Below are 24,744 nucleotides of genomic sequence, written 5' to 3' on the forward strand. Positions count from 1 at the left end.
AGACTGGTATGAGTTCCTATTGTATGTTCAGTAGATTTACTAAACTTAGCCTTAGACTTGATTGCTGGGAACTTCTTTTCATTCAAATATTTGGGCCTAACTTCACAACGGTTTTTCCTTTTCCGTTTTTTTGTCTCAACAATCTCGAAGTCTGATTCTTGAATGTATTCAGAGTTTTGGGTTTCTTCTTCAGAGAGCGCCAATTGTACTCCAGATCTGGCTAATAGAGATCCAGCGCCTCTAAGTCATTCCCGTTGGTTGATTTGTGCTAATAGGGTGTTACGTTTGTACATTTCAGATAGTAATCCTTCAAATGAACTGAAGATTCTTGTTCAATACATAATGAAGACCTATGCACCAGTCTGGTTCGACATAAAACGCCATCATTCCGTGAAGTATGGACCAAAACATGTGTTTAAAGTAATCCAAACTACCAGAGATTTGTCAGCTGAAATAAAAAAAAGTTATCGATCCTGTGATTGAAAGAAACTCCTTTTTCTGTCATCCAGAAAACATGCTGTTAACAATGATAACTGACGAAAGACTACATATAAGAGAGTTAGGTTTCAGAAGAGTTTTGAAGGCAAGAAGTGTGGAAAATAACAGCAAATCGGCTGTAAGAATATTTCATACACCCACTCTTAAGTTTGAAGCTAAGGACTACAGTGAGCTCATTGATTGGTCTAAATGCAAAGTTTCTCCTCCTCCTATGATGAGGAAATTAACAACGGAAACAATATCAACCTATTTGAGGAACAAAACTTTACCCGAGTTCGAGTTCATGAACTTTGCTTGCCACACACAAGCCGTGGAAAGGTGTGTTAAGTTAGTGACAGAAGCGTCGGACAAAGTGTGTGGTCAAGATAACAGAGATGAATTTATCAGAACCACATTGTTATCAAGGTCTGTCATGCCAAAATTTGGACATAAATCAGAGTTTAAACCTTCGACGTCATTCTAAGGTATGTAAACTTAGGGAAGCGTAGAACATGTAAATACATTCAAACACACCCTATTTAGTTGGATGGTTGGGTAGGGTGTGGGTGGAACTCGAGTTGCAGCCACCTCCCCGTGGTGAGTTCTGGGTCATTCCACCAAAACATTGGTGAAATGGGCGAAGAGCTGCAAATCTGTGATGTTTTACTCTTTGAAGAAAAATTGTTATTTTCGTACAATTTTCTAATAATTACGATATTTCTTGAGAACCTTATATGTTTGTTTAAAGTATCTAAATATTTTTATTGACGTTATGGACTTATAAACGTAATATATATACGGTAGTACAATAAAAAAAATCATCATAAAACGGTTTAAAATATTTTTTTGAAAATAGCAAAAAGTACACTTTTACAAAACTTTAAGCTCGTTGCGCGAACTAAAGATTTTAAATAATATTTTTTTAATTATTTTTCTCTTAATCAGCTGAAGAATACGCAACTTTTGAGCCCTATTAGAACTCGATACTCGAAAATTTAGTTTTTCATCCCACCCTATTTACATGTAGGAGCACTTTTGGTTTGATTGAATTATATCAGTGGTCCCATAGTAGAATTGGTTGTGTTGCCCTGATCAACAAAATATATACATATGTAATTCTGAGAATGCTATTTTCGTCAAAAAGCGTTTAATTATAGCCCTTGTAATCTACTTCCAATCTGTGTCCAGTGCCGTGGTTGAGTTCATTCTTGATGTTTTTGAGCCCTTTCTATCAAGACTTGTCAAACAGACGAATATACAGAGACTGCCTTTTGACCCCTAAATCAATAGCGTTCTTTCCTGGACCAAGAGGAATCTATGTTTTAAGTTTCAAGTCTCTAGGACCTCTCTATCAATAGTTATCGCACATGGACGGAGAATGACATGCTTTTATGAAAAGCGCCCTACCCGCCCTGTTGGGCTTAAGGGGTTCGGCTTAAATTTAGCAAAAAAAAATTTTTTTTTTTTATTTGTGAATTGTTTTCTACAACTCTTTACCTTTAATTTAACACAAATTTCATTTAAATAAGATGAGTATTAGTGGTTTTATTGATATTTTAGTTTGTGAAAGCACATGCATTTTTTACTGGTACCGTTGGTTAGCAACCTTGATTGTGCTCTTGAACACACTTTATATAATACACACCTACTATTTTAGGTTATATTGTTTGTTGTAACCTTCCTCCTACAGTTATGGCAGAGATAAAGCCCATTTTTAGAAATTTATCTCAAGAACATTTGTTGCGGAAGTGCCTCCATGGTGGAACACAAAATCCTTGCGAGAGCCTGAACAGCATAATTTGGAACCGGTTACCGAAATCGACCTTTGTGATGAAGAATACACTTGACTTTGGAATTTATGAAGCCATTGCTACCTTCAATGATGGCAATATCACAAAGTGTAAAATCCTGAGTAAATTTGGTATTTCCCCTGGCCCAATGTGCATAAACACAATGAAGAACTTTGACTTGACCCGGATTAAAAACGCTGAGAAAGATATGTTGGAAATCGAGAAAAAGTGCCGGAAACAGCGAGAGATTGCTAAGAAAAGACTAAGAGGACATGTATGAAGAGCAGGAAGATCCAGAAAACCCTTCATATGGGCCAGGCATGCACTAAGGTAGGATTACTTATGTCACTGTGGTTAAATGATGTTTACTAGCGATTTTCCAAAAAAAAAAAAAAAACAGATTTTTTACACTTAGGAACAATTTTCTCCTGGACTACTTGAGTTATTGCATTGATTTTGGTTTTGTTTTGTTATTTACACTACAATGAACAATATGAATGATGGGATATTCATTATTTATACTAGAATATATTTTTTTATTAAAAATAAATTTTAATTTTGAATGTTTTTTCAACATTTTTTTGTTTTAAACTAAAAATGTGTTGTTTTCATTTAATTCAAAAACCCACCACTTAAATGTTAGGTATAAGGATAAGGATCAAAAAAAAAAAAAAAAAAAAAAAAAAAAAAAAAAAATAGCTTATTACCTCTAATGGTTTTGGAGTTGTGTGTTCCTAAGTTTGTGCTTTTTAACATGGAAAAGATAGGACGAGCCGAACCCCCTTAATCAAAAGGGATCAAGCACTAAGCTTATTAAATTACATTCTTCTGTTCCACAATTGAAGTTGTGAATTATTTGACGTCATGTTCACGTGTTAATAATTTTGGACACATGTATTAGCCAAATTTGATTTTAGTGAATTGGAAGAAAGTTGCTGTAAACTTATTTAATTTGGCTGAAATAGACTTGGATGCACTTCAGTTTGAAGTCCCAATTGCTCAGTCCTACTCTACCTAGAATACATGTGCTCTCTCTTACTAAATTCATAGTATTCCCAAGCGTAATCCTTTGGTTATCTAGATCTACTATCGTTCAGTGAAACAAATCAGTAACACTACGCTTCGAGATCTGCAATCTGATCTCTTCAGGTAAATAACTAACCTGATACATAGTTACAAACTAGGTTAAAATAAACAAATCATACCAAAGCGTTGTGGCAGGCCTAAGTCAGGAATCACAACCACCTTGTTATGTGTAAACTTCACTAACTCTAAAACATACACTTAGTACAAAACTATACACAACACTAATCATTAAAACTGAACTACAGAATACATGTCACAATACGTCAGCATTCGTCTACCAACCACCTACGACTGTGGTAGATCTCGAAACTAGTGTTACTGATTTTTTGTTTCACTAAACAATGGCAAATGTCCGGAAAAATCCTGTTCCCTTCACATTCCTTCCATCGTAAAAAATAAATTTCAAACAAAGAACAGATCTAATACTAGATACACTAGATCGCACTGCAGAATAAGGAGAGAGCTCTCAATCCCTTTACTTTCTGTAAGCTAGGTGTCTCTCAAGCTCCATTATAAAAAGCTACTTCATGAGTGTGTTACAAGCTGTATGAAGTCCTTACAAAAAAAATCATTTACATGATATCAACTTACGATTGTTCCTCTAATTTGGTTTATTAATAATTGCTCTGGAATGTAAGTTTTAAGTCTTAATCATAATATTTGAAGACTTTTGAGAATTTAGTTTAGTCGAAGGTAGAGGTTTAAAGGAATGTTCTTGGAAAAGCAATCATTTTATTCTTGTTTTAACTTCTTGGTACAGGAAAATCTATTGCTGGCTTCAGCTCAGGAAAAGATGAGGATACTTAGCATCCCTTGCAATAAGCACTATAACTGATGTCAATAGACAATAGACAACTTTATTAACCGTTTAACAAGTAGCATACATGTAATAGGTTTAGTCAGTAGAGGCTAAAAGAACAATCATGGCTAAAACTAAAAACCAAAGGCTATGTAAAAACCATGCAGGATTAATAAATACTAAAAGTAAGCACTCCATGCATTAGAAGTAAGGGTTAAAGTCACTCTGAGATAAGGCAAGAAACCCACTTTGACTGTAGAAAGGGTTTGCCAAAAGGAAAGCAGTCAGTTTGTTTTTAAATTTTGTTGTCTTCAAGGTCCGAGCTGAGCCTGGACGTTTATTAATAAATACAATACCATGGTAATGCAGGTTAGATTTAGATTTAGTAAGCATTTAGTATGGAATATCAATAAGACTTTTATTCCTAGTGTCATGTCTATGGACATCACTTCTTAATATTAAGCTCTCATAATTTTCCTTAATATTCATAATAACATTAAAAATATACAGATTAACCACAGTCGTGATATTCTAAGTTTAAACAATGGTCTACAGCTAGCACATGAGTTAACTTTGCATATTATTCTAAGAGCTTTCTTTTGAAGTATTAAAACACTATTTACACCAGAACTGCCTCCCCATAGACTGAGCCCATACATAGACTGAGCAAATGATCATATGAATATCACTTGCTCGTCCTCGTTTGAGTACCTAGTAGTTCATGAGCATGTATTTTAATTTTATTCATTCCTCTCAAAGACCACTAGATGAGTGTATTTATCATTCTCTTCCTCCATGGACTATCTGCATCAGACATTTGTCGTCTGCCCGCTGTCCCTGAAGTTTGCAGTTACAGTTGGTTTGTTTTCTTCCAGTCAACGTCAAAATTGCAATAGGATTAACGTCGTTGCTTAGCCTAGCCCATTTCCTAAACCTCACAGAAACATAACCTTACTTGTAAAGGTAGTAAATAATTTAGTCTTTATAATTGTAAAGTTACTCTTTATAGTACACCTAAAGTTGAATACTTCAAAATAATATTATTTCTGCATTATAATCTGAAATGCATACACCAGTTTCCAGTAAACATATTCAATAATTTATCTCAAAATATTACAGTATTAAGTGATTATTCTATAACTTGGCAGAATAAATATTTAAATTTAGTAAGCATTTTCATTTTCTTCCGACTGCTATTTCGTGTTTGATATACATTTAAATAAAAACAAATAATATTAAACCTAATGAATTTAAAAGAAAAGGCTATACAATTATGAAAGTTTCTGTTTAGCTGTAAACATTTTTTAGTTTTAAAAGATAGGCTATATACACTTATTCTTTTAGACTGATTTATTATTTTTATATAGTAGTATATTCAGGGCTAATACTATGTGTGTAAAACTTAGTAATTTTTAACCCTTCAAAGGTCACACGGTGTACATACCTCCATAAGAAGGGTAGGGTACGATAAGTGGACCCGGTGTTTTATATCGAAGAATGTAATCATCGATACCTAATATTTGCATCTCAAATCCTAGACTATCAATCGATATAAAGCATCTACAGTCCTCAATAACAATCATATGTTTTAAATTAAAATATGAATTTAATATTTACAGTGATCAAACAAATTATTTTAACCAAAACTAGGAAAACTGATGACGACCATATTTGCTCCTCTCACAGTTACAGTTGTTTCTTTCCCACAAATTTCACATAATGGGTTTTTCGGTATGTGTCCAACATGTTAAAGTCATGAAAAATATGGCTTATCATCTTTCAAGGCAATATTGTGTAGTTTTCTAAAATTGACTGCCATTTTTAATAATCAAATGTTACTTATATAAAATTAAAATATTACATTACGAGTATTATTTGAAAGTGTTTACAGCTAAAGGTATAGATTATTTAAGTTAATTGTTCAAAATAATTAATCAGCATCGATTTATTATATTGATGGTTATTATTAAGTAACATCGTTTGCCAATTTCGATATAAAAAACCGGGTCCGCTTATTGTACCCTACCCCATAAGAATTTTAAAATATATTTTTAAAATTTATTCATTACATCAACATTAAGAAATTTAATTTGTCATTTAATTACAATAAGTCAAATCAAGGAGTTGTATTGTTCATAGAGTTCAGGAATTCTCCAATAATTGCTGAACGTAGGATTCTTCAGCAGGAATTCTCGAAGTGAGCTCGCAGCAAGTACTGAGTTTGCCTTGGGTCTAATAGGCTTGTCCACAGCTTTGCTGGAACTCCAGGTTCGCAATGGTCCTAATTGCCTTCCCAGTACTAGTATTCTCTTCAGATTTCACGAGAGCTCCTCAGATTGTAAAGTTATATCTAATATGAGATTTTATTAGAGTGTATTAGTCCATTTTTGCCACTTCCAGATTGCCAACCCATTAAATATGTTAAACAACATTGACACTGGTGCTGATTTTATTACAGATGTTATTTATATGGTCTGCCCATGTGAGTCCTTTGAGTTATACCTAGAAACTTAATCTGCTCAGCCACTGTTATATTGGGGATACTAGTGGGCAGACATTTTTTCCTTACAAAAATGTACTTATGTTTTCTTGTCAGGGTTTATTGCTAGTTCATTTTGTTTACTGTTGGCTGTGGTGTTTTGTAAAGATGCAACAGAGCTGTCATATATTTATTGAGCTGAGTCATTTCTTAAAAGGAGAGTTGTGTTGTCTGCATAACTATACAGCTGGTGGTGTAGTTTTAAATTAGAGCTGGGAAGTCATTAGTCAACAAAATGAATATAATGGGTCCCAGCATGGATTGCTGATGAACTACTCCTGTGATTGGTTGAGGATCTGATCAGAATGTGGTAGTGAGGCCAAATATAGTAGTGTGTTGTGTATTGGATAGCTGCAACTTGGGGTCTCTTTTAGATAGCTGACAAACCATTTGTTTTCTAGGCCTCGTACTCCCAAATTTGTAATTTTTTTTAGAGATCAGGTAATGTCCTAAACAGTCAAAAGCCTTGCTGTAGTCTTAAAATAAGGCTGTTAAAATTGTCCTTCATTTATGCTGTTGTCAATTATAAACAAGGCTTATGATGGCAGAAACAGTTGATTTTTCCCTTTTAGAATCTATTACTGGCAGTCAGTAATAAAAGTCTGTTGTTTAAGGTGGGTCATCAAACTGTTTATTTTTTCTATAATTTTTGAAAATGTTGAAATTAATGAGTTGGGTCTGTCTTTGGTCCATTTTTGTACTTGGGATATAACTTGGAGACTTTTTGGGAACTGCCATAAAGAGAAAGATTTATTTATGATGGATGTGAGATGGGGAGCTAATTATTTTGTACAGTGCTTTACGTTTTATGTATGTAAAAAGTTTTATATTACCCTTCATGTCTCCTCCTTTTAGCACACCTCTCTAATCATCCCTCTCCACTCACTTAACAATTATTAGCCATTTTAGCTCTAGTTTATTCCTCAGGATATGTAGATTTTTTAGTGGTGCAGCCATTGCACTCAATGTAAACAACGTAACTTCATGCGTTCATTTGTATGCCTCGTGACTAGAACTATGACGAATTCTTCAGTTTAGATTTTTCTTCTTTGTAGTTGCTACGCTGATACATTCCCCTAAATGTTGTAGGTCCCAGACCTTTTTAGCATAAACAGTGTTTTTAACATAACCCCAGAAAGAAGAATTTTAAAGGGTTAAATCAGGACTTTTTGGTGGCCACAAAACAGAACCACCTCTATCAATCCAACAGCCAAGGGGTCGTCTATTGAGAGCATCTCACACAATCAGACTGTAACTCATAGCTCAAGTACATGTACATCATTTCAAAGTGTATAGTGTAAGACGTACATCATGTACGGTCCCAAAGCCCAACTTAAAAATAAGAACTTTGTATTGTAATAACTGATACAAGGTATTTCCCTTTGTCATTCCTCTGCTAAACAACCCCTTTATAATGATGTATATCTTGAGCTATTCTTCCTAAAAATTTTTTACTGAACTCCTTATAGACTTTCCTCCATTGGATGTGAAGAGTCACCAACTACCTCAAAAACTAATTCTTAAGTCCAGTATTCATTTACTAAGTTTAACTTTCACAACTTGAACCAAGGCAAGAATATTACACTATCTACATAAGGACCTACATTTTAAAAGTTTCAAACTTTAAACCAGTGTAATCTTTAGAGGTCGGATTTGCGACATTGTACTCTACTAATAAAGACCTTTAATTTGATGTATTACTCGACCTATGTTCTTATTTAAGATTTCTTTCTGACTCCTTGCGGGCCACCCCACTTCCACTTACATTACAAAAAAAGGTAGTTACTTCAAAAAGTAGATTTATAGGTGCAGTAAATATACCAAGATTTTTCTTTTATCTGTATTCGTTCACGAATTATCAAGCCCACGTGGGACTTTTTTAACACCCTTTATATATAGTGATATAACTCCCAATAATTTATACAAATTTTTAAGAGTACACCAAAGTATAGCAACTACATTTTCATTTATGGTGGATCTTTGAGTGGATCATTATGTAAATAATTTATCTTTGGCTGTAGTAAAAATGTTTGTTTTCCAGAAAAAAACTAGTAAGGATCTTTTGATAATGACAGCAGCTTTTAAGCCAGGATCTGCAGTTGAACCCACACAGCTAATAGACTTGGCCATTTCTTGCAGGTAAGTTGATTGTGTAGGGAGATATTTTTCACATATATAGAAATAATATAAAATAAAAATGATATTTAAAAATCTGTTATTAATTATCAAAAGATGGGTTTTGAATTATTATTTTCAAACTGAAACGTCAGATATTTTGTTACTTTGTGAAATTGATAGTTACTAAAAGTGATTTGAAAATAATACTGGTGTATACAGTACTAGATACATTGGTGGACTTTCTTAAGGTGCCGCCTCTAAGCACAATTCAGCCTGCTGCACCTGTGCGTTCTACGTCCCAAAGTAATTGAAGACTTATTTTTATCATAGACTCACTTTTTATGGCTTTTTATTGTGAATATGACTAAATTAATTGCTTAATTGAATTCTTGGCTAAATTAAAAGTTACCTATTCTGCTTAAAATATCTTTTTATAGTGTTTTAAGTAGTTATAATATAATTTTGTAATAATTAATGTAATTAACATATCTCCTAGATATATGTAATATGAAATAAAGTAAAGTAAATAGACAATAGACAATTTTCTTTATTTCACATATTCATAGAGAACAGTACAATGCGTCAATACATGAGATAGTTAAAGAATGTTAATAGTTGAGAGTTACAGGATTTAAAAATTCTTGAATAGAGTAGAAAGGTCGCTCCTGGAGCCAGACTGTAATAATAAGATATTTACTTTATTATGTACTATATTTTAATGTAATATAGTTAGAATTTATACATACCTTCACTTTTAAATGAAGTGGTGAAGAAGTTTCAAAATAAGACACCTTTAAAAATGTACGTCTTATGTATTGCACTTGAAAAGTAATATAGTCAATACAAGGAAGAGAAATGAAGTTTTTCCTTTTTTATATAATAATTTGTAATGAATGAGGTATTACAAAAAATTATGATTAATATACTTTTTATGTAGAATATAGTTTGTTTAATATTTATATTATGAAAAAACTTGTTGGCAGAGTATTACTAATGAAATTTAAATTTAATATTAAACATATACGTCTTACTTCTGAACTGAAAATTCTTCTACTATTTATTCAAATCTAAATTCTTCATCGTTAAGGATATAACCTTCAGTTTACAGATTTGCACGAGAATTCAATTTCTCTTATTTGAGAGTACAACGTAGATGTGACTTAATTCTCTTCTGCGATGAAAATGACCTTTCTGCAGAGTGTTACTAATCGCAGCCCACAAATACATTATTAAAGCTATATCTATGTTATGAAAGATATCCTGCAAGTTCACCTCTGAGAAACTTGCTTATAGAAAGAATGTGTATGTAAAATTATTGCATTTTATCAATTTTGAAAAATGCTCACACTCACTTCCAAATTATTACTCTAGATCTGCATGTTCTATAATAACAGGTGGTTTTTTGTTTGAAAGGCCAAAAAAAGACTGAAAATCTATCAGCTATTATAGAGTATGCTTCACTTCTTTTTAGTAGTTAACTTATAAATCTGTCATTAATAAGTTATAATGTTTCAACTCTATTCTTGTCTCTCCCTGTAAAGACAACTTCATCTTCATTCAACTCACTCTTACACTATTCTCATCGATCCATTGCCTTCTCTTCATATACATCAAACATATCACAGAGAGAGTCCATATATTTTACAAGAGAATCATAGAGTTGGTTTGCTCTCTCAGTTTAAGTATCAACACTTTGAAAAGTGTCACTTACTTTTTAAAACCTTTCTAAGACATCACTGTCCAAATCTCTAATATAAATGAAGTTTCCAGACTGTACATGCCATTAAAAATACCAGAAGTTTAATTTCAAGAGGTTTTTCACACGGGTTCTTCTCATAAACATAGAGGACTTCGATTACAGTTTCTCAATTTTCACACAAGCTTCTGCAAACATCTTCCCAAGCATTCCACCTTGTATCAGACAAACCTTTTACAGTTGTACTTTTATGTACCTGATACTGTACGGATTTCTCATAAGGTTTTGTAGAACTAAGGAAGAAATTATAGTTACTAAATTAATAAACATGCATGCCTCCTGGCAACAGCTTGCACCACATGTGCCCACTAAGTTGAGTGAATGTACAGAACATGAGACATAAAGTGCTTTGAGGTTAATTTCTTTAATATGAGTTTGTAGAGCAGTGTATGTCCTGGTATGTACTTGCATTGTCATTGCATAATCCTCGACAATCATTGATGTTAGTGGAATGTGGTCTATAACTTTCAACACAGTGTCAGCCAAACTCTCTGATTTGTGTCCAGAATTGGGAATAAATAGTAAAATCTACTACTATCAACACCTTGCTTAATAATTAACTTTGTTCAACATTAAAACTGAATATACCTCAAGTAAAAAAAAACTGACTTCCACCCATTTAACAAAAACCAAATCAACTAGGTAACCTACTACTTACTGCTCCTAAAATTGACCAGCAAAAATATATTGCCCCTCAAAGGCTGTGCCTCTAGGCAGTTTAGCCTCATGCCTAGTGTACCTAATGGAAAGTCCACCACTGACTAAATATTAAAGACATCTTGTTGAAATAGTTTGTAGTGTAAAATAATAACACTAAGGTAGTTTGCAGAATAAGGAAATCAAATAAATTTAAAGATTAAAATGAGTGTAGTTATTTTGTATGAACTGTTTCAAGGTAGGATTGGAAAACACTTACTTGATAAAAAATATATATTTGTCAACTGCATTTTATGAAATGTTATGTGCTTTGATGGAAATGATGCGTCTATAATCATACACTAAATCCAAAATAATCCGATGACATATGAGGCCGTGTGACATATTGCTGCTGACAACTAGTTGTTCCCAATATCATGTGGCTATGGTGTAAGCATTTGTTTTTAATTTACATGTTGTCTGCAAAACCAATCAATTAAATCAATTGTATATTATTTAAAATGTTGCTATTTTTTATTGATATCAAATGGATTTAGTTGAATACATAGTTCAAAAAAGCTAAAAAGAAACATGATAAAAGGTTGAAGACAACACTGTTATCGAAAAAGCACACACACAAATTGGATTGGCACTACATGGACACGTTTATCAAAAGATGTGCAAACATTATTTAAAACTAATACAAATACTAACATTACAAATAAAACAAAAAGTAAATTGAAAAATTAATGGAAAGATCTAAAAGATGCTGAAGAAAATAACAATATATATGAAATAAAATGTAATGACTGCAACAAGAAATACATTGGATAGAAAAAAATTCATACAAGATTAAAAAAAATTGCTCACTTATTAAATTCAACAGAGAAGAAAAAATATGCTGTCGTACACTACTGTATTAATACTGGATACATCGTATCAAAAGAAAACCTAAAATTATTAAAACATGTTAACACACCAAAATATTTGAATGCATGGAATCCTATTACATTAATCAAGCAAACACAGAAGATTTATTTAATAAAGAAGATGAACTAATACAAAATTCTATATTGATTTAATGAAGATTGCAGAAATAACGTTAAAAATTTACATAATATAAATCCAAGTCATGATTTAACTTTATTTTATACACTACTCCACACAGTAAAAATTAACATTAAAATAAATGTGTCTAACTGTTATTAAATAAACAAATTTACTTTTTTATTTAATTTTGTGATGTGTCTTAAGAAGATAGCCTTGTTATCGAAAAGCCTCACAAGATAAAAGGTTATAATTATTGGTTCTTCTATATACAAATATACACATATATATATATATATTTTTTTTTATACAAGAACCAATATTTATTACCTTTGATTTTGTGAGGTCTTTCGATAACAAGTCTATCTTATATTTATATAAATAAGATATATACAATTTCAATGTAGTGATTGAAAATATAAATTGTTTAAGGCAACATCTAATGATGTTTGTTTGTTGTTACAGATGTTGAGACAAATGAATTTTTTATACACTTAAACTGGCAACAGTGTTGCACACAGGATGTAGAGGGGGATTCAAATGTACTAGCCACCATCAGACTATATCTGTACGGGCTGCTTTAGTTACAATACATGTGTTTAATGATATAGTATTTAGTAATTAATATACAATGGTACAAAAATTGATAATTTTGTAGATTATGGTTAAAAGCTATTAACAAGAAAATGACACTGCATTATAAATGGCATAAATCTAATTATAGACTCAATTGTTCTCATCATCTTGACACTTTGAATTGGTTTACTATCTTAGGAATGCTGGTATAAAGACTGGCTTGAGGTAAAGAGATCTACAATATGTTTGTTATAAGTATGGTTTCCTTAAAACATAACATTTTACTTTTATAACCTTATATTCTTAATAACAATCAAACATAATTTTTTGGTCTACATTATTTTTAAAGGTATTCACACTGAATTAATTTTAAAAGTACACACTAATTTATATGGTAACATGCAACTTGAAATAGTTGTAATAATGATTTTTGTAACTTCATATATGTTATTTGTATATTATTGGTTTTTAAAAATATGTTCAAGCATTAAACTGGTTGTGTTTCAGTAGAACATGTAAATATATTCTATATTAATAGAAATGCTCCATTTCATTCAATGTTTACAAAAATAAACTGAAAATTCTAATTGTATTTCCATTGTACTAATTTCAGAAATCTTCCTGACTGTGATGTTTTCTCTAAATCTGATCCAATGTGTGTTATCTACTTGAAGACTTTAGAGAGAGATAAATGGCATGAGATTTGCAGAACTGAGATAATAGAGAATAATTTGAATCCTGATTTTACTACAAAGGTAATATTTATTGATTTAGTTTTTGCATGAATTTATACGTATTGATTGAGGGCTGTCCAGAATGTAAAAAAATGTTTAGAACTAGTTCCTCAGTTGTAGCTATTAAAACTATTGTAATAACTGCTATTAAATTGGTGATGCTTGTTGACAAGTTTGGTATTACTTCTTTATCAACAATGTCAATAAAATATTAATTTTAAAATTTCAGTAATATCTTCTGGTTCAGTCATATTGATTTTTCTGATTAAAATTCTGATCATTCTTTATATCATTATTTATTATTTACCATGTAGATTAACACATTTTTTTGAATTTTTAATTTTATTTTCTACATATTCTTTTTTATTCAGTTTAATTTTTTACTGTAATTTTTTCATCTCTGTTAATCTTTTATTTTGTGTTGTAACAATATACAGTATTATTATGTTGAGTATTTGCAAACCTCTGACTTTTTTCAGGTTAGAATAGTTTACCGCTTTGAGATTCAGCAGAATTTAAAGTTTGAAGTTTATGATGTGGATTCAACTTCAACAGACCTTAGAGCTCATGACTTTCTCGGAGATTGTGAAACCACTGTAGGACATGTGAGTATCTTCACCAATTGTAAAAAGTGCCAACGTACTCCTTAGTTTAGTATCCGAACCTTATGAACCTTATATTCAGTCAAGTCAAGGGTAAAGGCTCTCTTTGAGTTTAGGTTTATAACATTTGTTTCAAAGGTAAAATAATTTTGCATCAAACAATAAAAAAAAAAAAAAAAAAAAAAAAAACGAAGAAAAATAAGTTATAAAAGAAATGTAATTTGAAATTTCAATAATTTAATGATAAAGAACAAAACCAATGCAATCATGTATAATAACCTAATATTATACTATAAACAAAATTGGAAATATAATAAGCGCTAAGGCCTTTTCTTCTAAAACATCAGTGTTCATGTAAATTCTTACTACTAACTAATTTCTTGAGGCTAAACATAATTTTAACGTAAAACATTACTTACTAATATGAAACACTAAACATAAACCACTTACCTATATCAGGCAATTTAATTGTAGTCCCAGTTCACTATGAACAAGAACGTGCAACTACAAACATAAACATCGCTTTGCTATTCATCATCACGATACCAATAAACTGAAAAAGAATTGTTTTTAAAGTTGTGTATGTCATGTAGCGACAGTAAAACGTAGAAATAGCAGGAAAAGGTTAGTTCAAGTTCAGTTCATTTTTTGGCTTTCGATATGATGTCAGCCAATATTGGGTAAGTTATAGACATACTATAAATGAAATAAAGATCTTCTGGGAGGGAAATTCTCGGTGCTCAAACGTATTTTTAACATCGTCTCATAATGATTTCTGTGGCACTAAAAGATTTAACATTTGTCCATTATTATATTAAGAAGTTTACACTTTAGTTTCCAAAAACAAGTGTTAATTACATATTAAATGGACTATTTATTGACACATTTCCTCAATGAATTGAACAGTTTTTAATTCCTTCATTAAAGAATGAAGCTAGTTGTGTCAGTAACCAACTAAACACAAACGTTTCCACCCTTTCATCATCATCAAAAAGGTTATCTTACAGTTCTTCATTGAGTGGCCCAAACCTTTAGAAGTCACACATTGAATGATTGAAGCTGAAGGGTGTATTTTCAAGTGTCTCTCAATGAAATTGGTCCAATTTCTCTTGAGGTAATGCACCTGTGTGTGACTGAGCATTATCTTGGAGCAGAACAAATAGGCATAAATCTTGCCTTTTTTGTTGATAGTTTCAAAGCATGAAGCAGTTGTCTGTAATATGCAGCATTAAAATATGTAGTTAGTTCACAAAATTTCAACAGATTTTATGTCCTCCCAAGTCCCACAAAAGAAATTTGATAACAATAACAATCTTGCTCAGACATAACTAATAGCCCGTCTGGTTTAATGAGTCACCATCTTCTCTTCTCTTGACATGCCCACCCAATATAGATAAAGACGTTGACCTTCTCACTTCACCTATGTGTTGAAATAAAGTCCTGTTAAGATTTGATGCTTCTTTGTAGTACTCTGTCTAATATTGCATAGGTTATGTATTACAGTCAGCTTGTTTTATCTTTGGGAGCAAATGTGTTATGTACAGATATACTACTCTTTTGGTTTTAATTCCGATTCAGTTCTAATGAACAGAACTCAATAAATTTTAGCTGTATTTGTGCTTAACTAAGTGGAAAGAATTGCGCAAATAAAATTTAAAAATTAGAATTTTTCATTTAAATTAAAATAAATTTTAATAGTTGACGGTTCAAAAGATATTACTTGTTTATGGGTTGGTTTGGTAAGCACTAAAATTTGAATGACAAACCATTACCACCGTACTTAAAAATATAGATTCTTTCTCCTTATTTTGTTGGATTCAAATGAGAATAAAATAGTTTTTCTTGAAAAAGTAAATTTTTTTATATACTTTTAAGATAAAAAATAAATGTTACAAATAAGTATTTCAGTTAATAGAAAACTCACCAAAATATTTTCATGATTGAATTTACAATAGTATTTGTTAACTTTTTATTGTAGACCTGACCTATAAAACACTCAGTTTGTTGACTGTTTTATGAACCATATAGTTAAATTCTGTGTTAATGTTGTGTGTCTGTGGTGCCTCATCAGGCTGATCTTATCTGAACGTTTGTAGCAGATACACAGTTATTTTGCAGGTCTCTCTAGTTGAGTGGATGTTTCATTTAAACCGTAAACAGGACAAATCTTGTCCTTTGTCTAACTTATTTGACCCATATTCTGTAGTACTTAATAATATAAAGAAGCTCATTATGGATTTGTTTACAGATATGAACATTAGTGAATGGACTTGTATGATAAAATTATTCAAAAGAATTACATTCTGATTGATTTCTAGGATCTGGTCGTCAAAATTTGTTGTTATGTTAACCGTTTAAACTTCTGAAACTTTTTTTAGGCTTTTGCCAACAATAATACCATGCCACTACATAAAGTATCTGTGTTAAAAAAATACCAACTAAAAATAAGCAAATTGCAAAGACATCATTTTTAGAAATTTGTAAATTTGTAATTATTAACTCCCTACACTGCTGTAGACACTTGATATATATGTCATAGTGGTGGCTTCATTCAATTGGTAATAGCATCCCCAGTACGAGCCATTGTAATTATTTGTAGCATTAACTGAATGTGCTTAATCTTTCAGTTGGTATCAAACGTTCATGTGAAACTGACTCTGAGAAACAGCTACAACCGTGGGCAAGTTTTAGTGACAGCCGAGGAGTGTGGGGTAAACAAGGATGAGGTGACTCTGACCTTTCATGGCAGGCATCTGGACAGGAAGGATTGGTTTGGAAGGTTGGTATAGATTCGTGTATCAGATTTGTTGTTGTGTGTCTATAAATTACATATCAGAATGAATCACCTAAAATAGGTGACACTGGTTGTTATGACAAGTGACTTTAGAGGAATCCAATTCATTTGCTGGAACATTGAACTTCTAACTGTCTGTTGGTTCACACAATATCTCGAAAACATTAGGTATGGACTTGAAATTTCACATGAGTATTCATCTTTTTATAGAACATTTTGAATTCAATGATGATGCATGTTCCACCATAAAATTTGATTATTAGTTCAGCCTAACTTTCTGCAGGATATCTCAAAAATGAATTGAGGAATGGAATTTTTTGCTATCACTTAGTGGGATAGTGAATTTCTTTTGTCTGTCTGACTTCTATAGTATATCTAGATAACAAAATACGCTATAGATTTGAAAATTTTCATGAAACTTTATTTCTATATAGGCAAAATCAAGTGCAATGATTTGTACGTCCATCCATGAGAATTGGCTGTATTAGTGATGCCTATTTGTTACTCAGGGAATGTCTTGACATCAAATTGAGCTACAGAATTTAAATTTGAATGGAAGTTAATTTCTACATAGTCAAAATAATGGTGTATGCACCTCCATGGGATTTGTGTGGGATTTCATATATATCATTAATGAATTTACGGTATGGGCTTGAAGTTGGATATGGCTTTATTTCTATACAGACAAGATCAAGTTCTATGTTCCTCTAATGGATGTCCCTAAATAATCATGTGGAATTTTATGATTTGTTACTGGATGACCTCTGTTTGAAGGCCATGTGTATTCATGCTAGCAGCAAGATAAGGTAGAGTGCAGAGATGGGGGTTTCTTCCAATCTTCGTCATTTACTACATGAATTCAAAGAATAATTTAGAATTTTATAATTTCTTATGTGTGACTGCTGTTCAGAGGCAAGTGTGTTTCATCCTAAAGCAGTGAGTTAAGACAGACATCAGACATATGTCAGTGTCTTGCAATGTTCATAATTTATCTTAGAAATGTTAGGGAACACTGTTTATGTTGTGGTTCCAGATGACCTCCCATTTAGAGGCAAAGTTTATATCAGCGATGTGGTGTCTAAAGTGGAAATATGAGACTTTATATCTAATTTTATAAATTTCCTCAAGAATTTAAGTTGGCAGTTAACATGTCTAAATAAATCTAGGGCATAGCTCATAACTGAAACAAACTAACTGAAAGTTACCATAGACTTGTGACTATTGCACAGTTCAGATCCTTTCCTGGAACTGTGGAAAGTGTTTGAGAATGGCCACTACGGGATAGTTCACCGCACAGAAGTGGTGAAGTGGAATCTCAATCCACGCTGGAAGTGTTTTACTCTGCCCATACATACCTTGTGTGGCAATGACATGGACCGGGACATCCTCATCAAGTGCTATGATTGGAACAGGAGTGGCAATCACAGTTTTATCGGTGAGATATTCTTAAATTTGGTATTTTAATCTTGTATATGTATATGCAGATTCTAGAAATCTTATGCTCAATAAGGAAGTACCGTTCAAGAAGACAGAGTTTGAAGCAGTAAGACAGGGGCTCAGCTAAGTTAAAAATCATTTTCTTAAGCAAATTATTAGACATAAGGTATAGATCATTACTGTTTGAGCTGTTCAATTTTCTAGTAGCTCCAATCACATCACTGGGTGTGATATAATTTTAGGTAAATGATAGATAGATAGATGATGGATGATGTCATGTTTACAAAATGTGTTGAGGTGTAAAAATGTTTTCTTAATGTTTTCAACTGATTCAATAAAAAGTGTTAGAGGTATCTTTAGTTTTTTTTGGACGCAATTGAACATTTTTTGTTAGTTTTGATTACTTGGCAAGCAATTTATTTGTGCTGTTTTTGATGAGGCTTGTATTATAATCAGTTTTAGAATTCTTGATTGATTGTTTATACTAATTTTTCAGTTCAAAAATGGTAGCTTGGTCTCATTTGAGGCCTTTGCATTATTTTTAACTAATTTATCTAGAAATATTAATCTTTCTTTCATATTATTTAGATCACTACTGTACCATTTGTTTTTGTTGTTTACTATGATTTGGTTTTATTATTACTAACTTTCAAAGGTAGGAAATATTGTTTCCCCATATATTTGTTTATATATTGTTTTAAAAATGCTGTCTGCAGTTAAATTTACGCAGATAAAAATTGTCCCATTTGTAACTACCTAGCATGTTCACTGAACTTGTTTTGCTTGTTTTGGTAAAATCAATTTTGAATAAGAGTTAAGCAGTAGATTGGTATTTAGCATTTCCTCTTTCCAAATTTAAAGGTAAGTTTATCAGCAAACTGTTATGATCAGAATAGGGAAAATTGAAAATTTTACAACTTATCTCTGTATTTCTAGGAGAGTTTATTAAAACATTATCCAGACAATATTGTTGCCATGGGTGGTAATGAAGAAAGTGGAAATTATGTTGATGCAGAATTTTATGAAATTGTTTTAAGAGGTTGTTGTTCTGGGTCAGGTCAAAATTTGTATTGTAATCTCCTCCAATAATAGAAATATAATTAGACCAATCAGAAAGAAAAGTCAGCAATCAATCAACATTTTCAAGAAATATAACTGGGTTGCCAGAAGGTGAACGATACACTGAAATTATACTCAGATTATCAATAAAGACTGGTGCAGCCTTCAATTCAATTTCCAAACAAAAATGACTCAAGTTGCAAATTCTAACCTACATATTATTTTGAGTGAGGATCAAGGAACCCCCCCTGATGTGATTAATTCTACAGAAAGCACTGCTACGAGAGTAACCATATGGTGAGGCTAGATTTGTTTCTTCATTTTTGAGCCAGTGTTGTGTTAGGTCTATGGCAGAAATACTATTACTTAATATAAAGCTCTCAAAAATTTGAATTTTATTCATGACCTTGAATGTTTAGAAATAAAAACGTTGGATTTGCCGAGCTACTAGTGTTACAACTATAGCTAAACATTAGGCTTAGGCCAATTTATGTCTACAGATGAGGATGGTATATAACTAGTATCACTGATACACAGTGGGGAGGCTTTATTTGCACCAACACTTTCAGAATAACACACATGGTTCAACACTTCACTCTGCTGGGTTGCTGATTGACTCTTTCACATCAGTAGTTTCAACAAGTAACAAATAATCGGTAAAGCCTGTTGGTTACTGTTTGACAATTAATTATATAAGATATGCTCCTCCAAGCGTTATAGAGTATTGTTCTGTGAAAAGTTGTATAATAGTTTTATTATTGTTATAATGAATAACAGAAATAGTCTTGTTGAAATATATAGTTTTAAATTGATTGGTGCAAGACCTAATTAATTTATTGGTGCAGTTAAATTAGGTATATAATGGTTCAATGATTTGTTTGGTTTACATATTCAGCACTGACACAAAGTGAGTCATACTTGTGATTAGAATGAGTCATAAAGTGATACAGCATTGAGTCATAAAGTGATACGGCTTTGAGTCATCATAAAAATACTGTATAATCAGCTTGAATTGTGTTCCTAATTTTCGGTTTGTTACAGTAAAATACAATATTGGTGTATGTTATTTTCTTTAAATTGTAAAAAACTTTTTTAGTGACTTTGGGCTACATGTGTGGTATTCCCATGGTAACAATATTATTGTCCACAAAATAATCACTGTTATTTTTTTAATATAAAAATTAAAAAGTTTTGAACAAAAATATTTTTATTATTACAGCAATGTGTCTGAATAATGAAAAATTCTGGTCTTGAGACTAGATGAATACATAGGTTGTTGACATTCCAAATACGAAAACCTAAATTTACATGTGTGATGTTGCCAGACGTTGGGTTAGTGTGAGAGGCTTTGTGTTCACTCCATAGTGCATACCATCCAGGTCCAGAGAGTAACTCTCAATGAACTGATGTGTACCATTTTCATTACTGATGTAGAGGTTGTACATTAGCCCAAATTTCAGCTCTCTAGATGACCTAGTTCGACATTAATTGTCCATACAGACAGACAGACAGACATAAGATTTTTTCATCAGCAATTAGTGGGAGAGGCATAGCTAAATGATTTGCCAATAATAAGAAAAAATATGAAATATTATACATTATGGTATACAGAGTGTCCCACGAAGAGGTTTAAAAGTTTGATTTTATATTACTTGCCCATTTATATACTGTTCAAACAATACACAATTAATAAGGTTTCAAAAGTATTCTGTAAAAATTAAAGTTCCCTAACAATTGTAGAAACAAAATGGTGACATATTGAAAATTTTACCATTTTGCATCATATAAAAATTCATTTCTTGAATTACCTGATTTGATTACTGAGTTGCAGTTTTAAAGAACAGCTATTTAATAACGCTCATTGTTGAAAACAGCAGTTTGATTGAAGAATATTGCTTGTGCTATAAAAACATAACCTAACCTCCTCCATTACAGGTTTACTGATTTTGAAGTTCGAGAAATGGCTTTTTATGTTTAACAAAAAGTGAAATGTTGTACGCGGGCTATTGCTTTTTGCAACATTACAGAAGCAATTAGACAATTTCAGGTTGCCTACCTAGGAGTTGAACCACCTAGCAATCCAACAATAACTAAGTGGAAAAATCTTTTGTTAGAAACTGGAAGTGTCGTAAAAAAGTACTCTAGAGGATCAAATGAGGAAAGTGAAGTACTAGTATGCGTACCAATGCTCTGTATTGATACAATCAATACTGTACAATCATTCTGTACTTGAATGCTATTTGATTCAAACAAATATAAGATATTTTGCATGATAATAAATTAAACATATTGTATGAAATAATGTTATTTCTAGCTATTTACTATTATTTATAATCTAAAACTGCTGTAGCTAAATAAACCAGTAATTAATGATACTACTTGTAGCAGAAGTATAGAAATAGTGTCAAAGATTGATGTTATCGTGCTACCATGTGTTCTACACATAGTTCAGTTCACTGTCCATAGATAGCAGCACTACAGTTAGGGCTCTACAATGAAAACTTGTTCAAAGCATATGATTTAAATGTCTCACCGTCATTGTTTGAGAGCTTATCCTATTTTATTTATATTGTAGTCTCAGGATGACAGTATTCACGAAGATTACAATGGAAGCAGTGACTTTAATATTTTTATATTGAGACTTTGTTGGTTTTAATTGATTCTTATTGATACATTTTCATTTTTTATAGTTTGTTTATCAAATAAATATTATTTATAGTATTTATTTTTCTTGTTTTTAATGGGGCTGCCATGTGGTTGATGCAGGAATTCTGACTCCACAATATGGCCTAGTCAAACCATGCTTACAATTCATCCTAAGGGTAACTAGGTAAAGGGCCACTATTGACCACCCAATAATTGATAGACTTCTATAATTATTCCATGTTTCTTGTGGAATAACTACATTATTTTAGGTAACAGATCTTTTATAATATTTTCAGACCGGTTTTAATAACACTAAAAATTACACAATACATCCTATAAAACATGTAAGTTAGACACTTGGTTATTGTTTTATGTCCAAGCATTTTGGTAATTTGTTTTACTAGGAGAGTTCCATGCGACATTGAACATGCTGAGCAAAGGTCCAGGTCCAGAAACTGTGTTCCAGTGTATCAATCCCAACAAAAAGGTGAGACCATCTCTTTTTTCAGCAAAGACTTATAAATTTGCATTTACACATTATAACATTTGTTTGGGATTACCACAGTATAAACATTTGCAACTTTTTGTATATATGTTAGTACAGTATATGTTTTAATGTTATATATTTTTACACAATAAATTATATTATATTTTTGGATAGTAAATTCTTTGTCTTTTGGCTATTTGTTTGTATATTGTCTTTTCTCAAAAAATTTTGGTACGCAAGGAACCCGATATTTGTGGGTTTGCCCTAAAATTATTTAGCAACCACTAGTTTTTACTAGTAAATTTTTATGTATGAGTTCTAATATCTTTCCAGTTCAATATTCAAACTCTATATACTTTGGAAAAAATATATATAATAACTGTAAATTTGTAAAAAGCATGTACATTGTATAGTACTTTAGAAAAACCTTGCAATTTGACCAAAATGGACTTGCCAGTATAGAAGTTACTATAAGGCCAGTTGGAAGAATAACGAGGCTAGGCTGATTTTGTGGATCCTTGTGAGCGTGGGTGCAGCCATTTTCATCAATACACCACTGCCTGACACTAATCTCACTCATACCATTCCCATAAATGTCACAGCATTGGCGATGGATTTCAGTCGGTTTGTAGTTTTTTTCCCTTACAAAACCTAATCACTGAATGCATTTCACAAGTGGTGGGATTTTCAATTGCAGTGCACATTTTAACTAGTCACAGTGAGAAAAGTAGTAGAGATACAGACCACTCACTCGCTACTACCATAATTTGATGTGTATTGAGCTTGGTAATCTTCTTACATCAAGATAGCGGCTCTAGCCGTGCGTACTGCCAAGTTAGTCTCAAAAGTCTTATTTTCTGGACAGTCCTTGTAATACTCAGAGCCAATGTCTGAATAGATAATAATCCAGAGAAGTAATTAATTTTTAAAGTTACTATTCTGGGTTTTATTGTAAAAAACCTTAATTGTTCAGTCTAAATAATGTGAATGTACATAATGAGAACATGTTCTCTTCTTGCAATGTTATCATTTACAACATGGCTGTATCATCATGAATACATATAAAACAGCATACGGGTTCTAACTTGGAGTATGTGTGAGTGCTTTAGTTTTTGTCTCGAATAGGTTCCGGATTCTGAAGTAAACAAATGAGTGATGGTCTTGCTCCTTCTTTATATAAAGCATATGTGATTTAAACCTGGAGTTTATTGATATTGACTTAAACATTCATGTTAATTTGGACTGTACCAGTTCTGTTTGTAAGGAACCGAAAGTTTTTTTAAGAGAGGAAGCTTATTGTTGCAGCACAAACCAAACTATGCAAACTCCGGGGAGATTGTGCTGATGGGATATTCTGTGCGGACAGTTTACTCCTTCCTGGACTACATCATGAGTGGGACTCAGATCAACTGCTCTGTGGCCATTGATTTCACAGGTAACTTGATAGATCCACGAGAAAATTTACTAGTAATAGCCAAAAAGTTCTTTGTCTGAATCATAGGAATTGTGAGCAAGGAATTAATAATTGAGTCCGCTAATACCTGATTCTCAATTCATTTATATACTCCAAAACCAAGTTAAACCTAATCAGAGAACAATACAAGACAGGGTGTGTAAGCATTTTAGGTGGAAGTAAGGGGCGATTACAACTTTAGTTAGGTAACCAGCTTGTGTCTTCCCCAATGGGTTAAAAGTGAAACCAATGGGTGATAAGACAATTTTGAATATTGTTACATAAGACAAATTTACAACCCTGGAAAAGGGTATTGTATATTGTGTTTATATAATGTGAAAAATTTTAAACCTACAATTTTCCATAAAGTTCTAATTGCTACTAAAAATAAGTGTATTAAAATGGCTTAGTGATTATTATAAACTATTTATCATAGCAAATGTCTATTCAAATTTTTAGGTAGAATGATTTAAAAAAATGTTAATGACAGTATATACCATGTCCTGTAGTGGTATAGATATGTTTTTGTGACTGATGAAAAAATTTAATATTTTGTTGTATGTATATTGCAGTAATCTATGATCCAATTAAGTTATTAATCCATTAAGGTAGTAGTTATTTGAGCCTCTGCAGGCTTGTTAGCAGCAATTAGTTTAGGTGAAAATGTAAGTGTTTAGTTATACTGTAATATCTGTTTTTTTGTATATG

At 31.8% G+C, this 24,744-nt stretch overlaps 1 protein-coding gene across 1 annotated transcript in view; it reads left to right on the top strand.

Moving 5' to 3' along the window:
* The first annotated feature begins 4,993 nt into the window (after nucleotides 1-4,993).
* Nucleotides 4,994-24,744, top strand: part of LOC124373670 (copine-8-like) — a 34,533-nt gene continuing 14,782 nt past the window's right edge. Inside the window, exons 1-8 of the mRNA XM_046832024.1 lie at nucleotides 4,994-5,115; nucleotides 8,733-8,830; nucleotides 13,438-13,579; nucleotides 14,038-14,163; nucleotides 16,788-16,939; nucleotides 18,184-18,389; nucleotides 22,501-22,583; nucleotides 23,889-24,018. Of these exons, the coding sequence (XP_046687980.1) occupies nucleotides 8,760-8,830; nucleotides 13,438-13,579; nucleotides 14,038-14,163; nucleotides 16,788-16,939; nucleotides 18,184-18,389; nucleotides 22,501-22,583; nucleotides 23,889-24,018 (910 nt within the window). The 5' untranslated portion in view covers nucleotides 4,994-5,115; nucleotides 8,733-8,759. The remainder of the gene's footprint in view (nucleotides 5,116-8,732; nucleotides 8,831-13,437; nucleotides 13,580-14,037; nucleotides 14,164-16,787; nucleotides 16,940-18,183; nucleotides 18,390-22,500; nucleotides 22,584-23,888; nucleotides 24,019-24,744) is intronic.

The sequence above is a fragment of the Homalodisca vitripennis genome, chromosome 1 (genome assembly GCF_021130785.1).
Source record: "Homalodisca vitripennis isolate AUS2020 chromosome 1, UT_GWSS_2.1, whole genome shotgun sequence".
NCBI lineage: Eukaryota > Metazoa > Arthropoda > Insecta > Hemiptera > Cicadellidae > Homalodisca > Homalodisca vitripennis.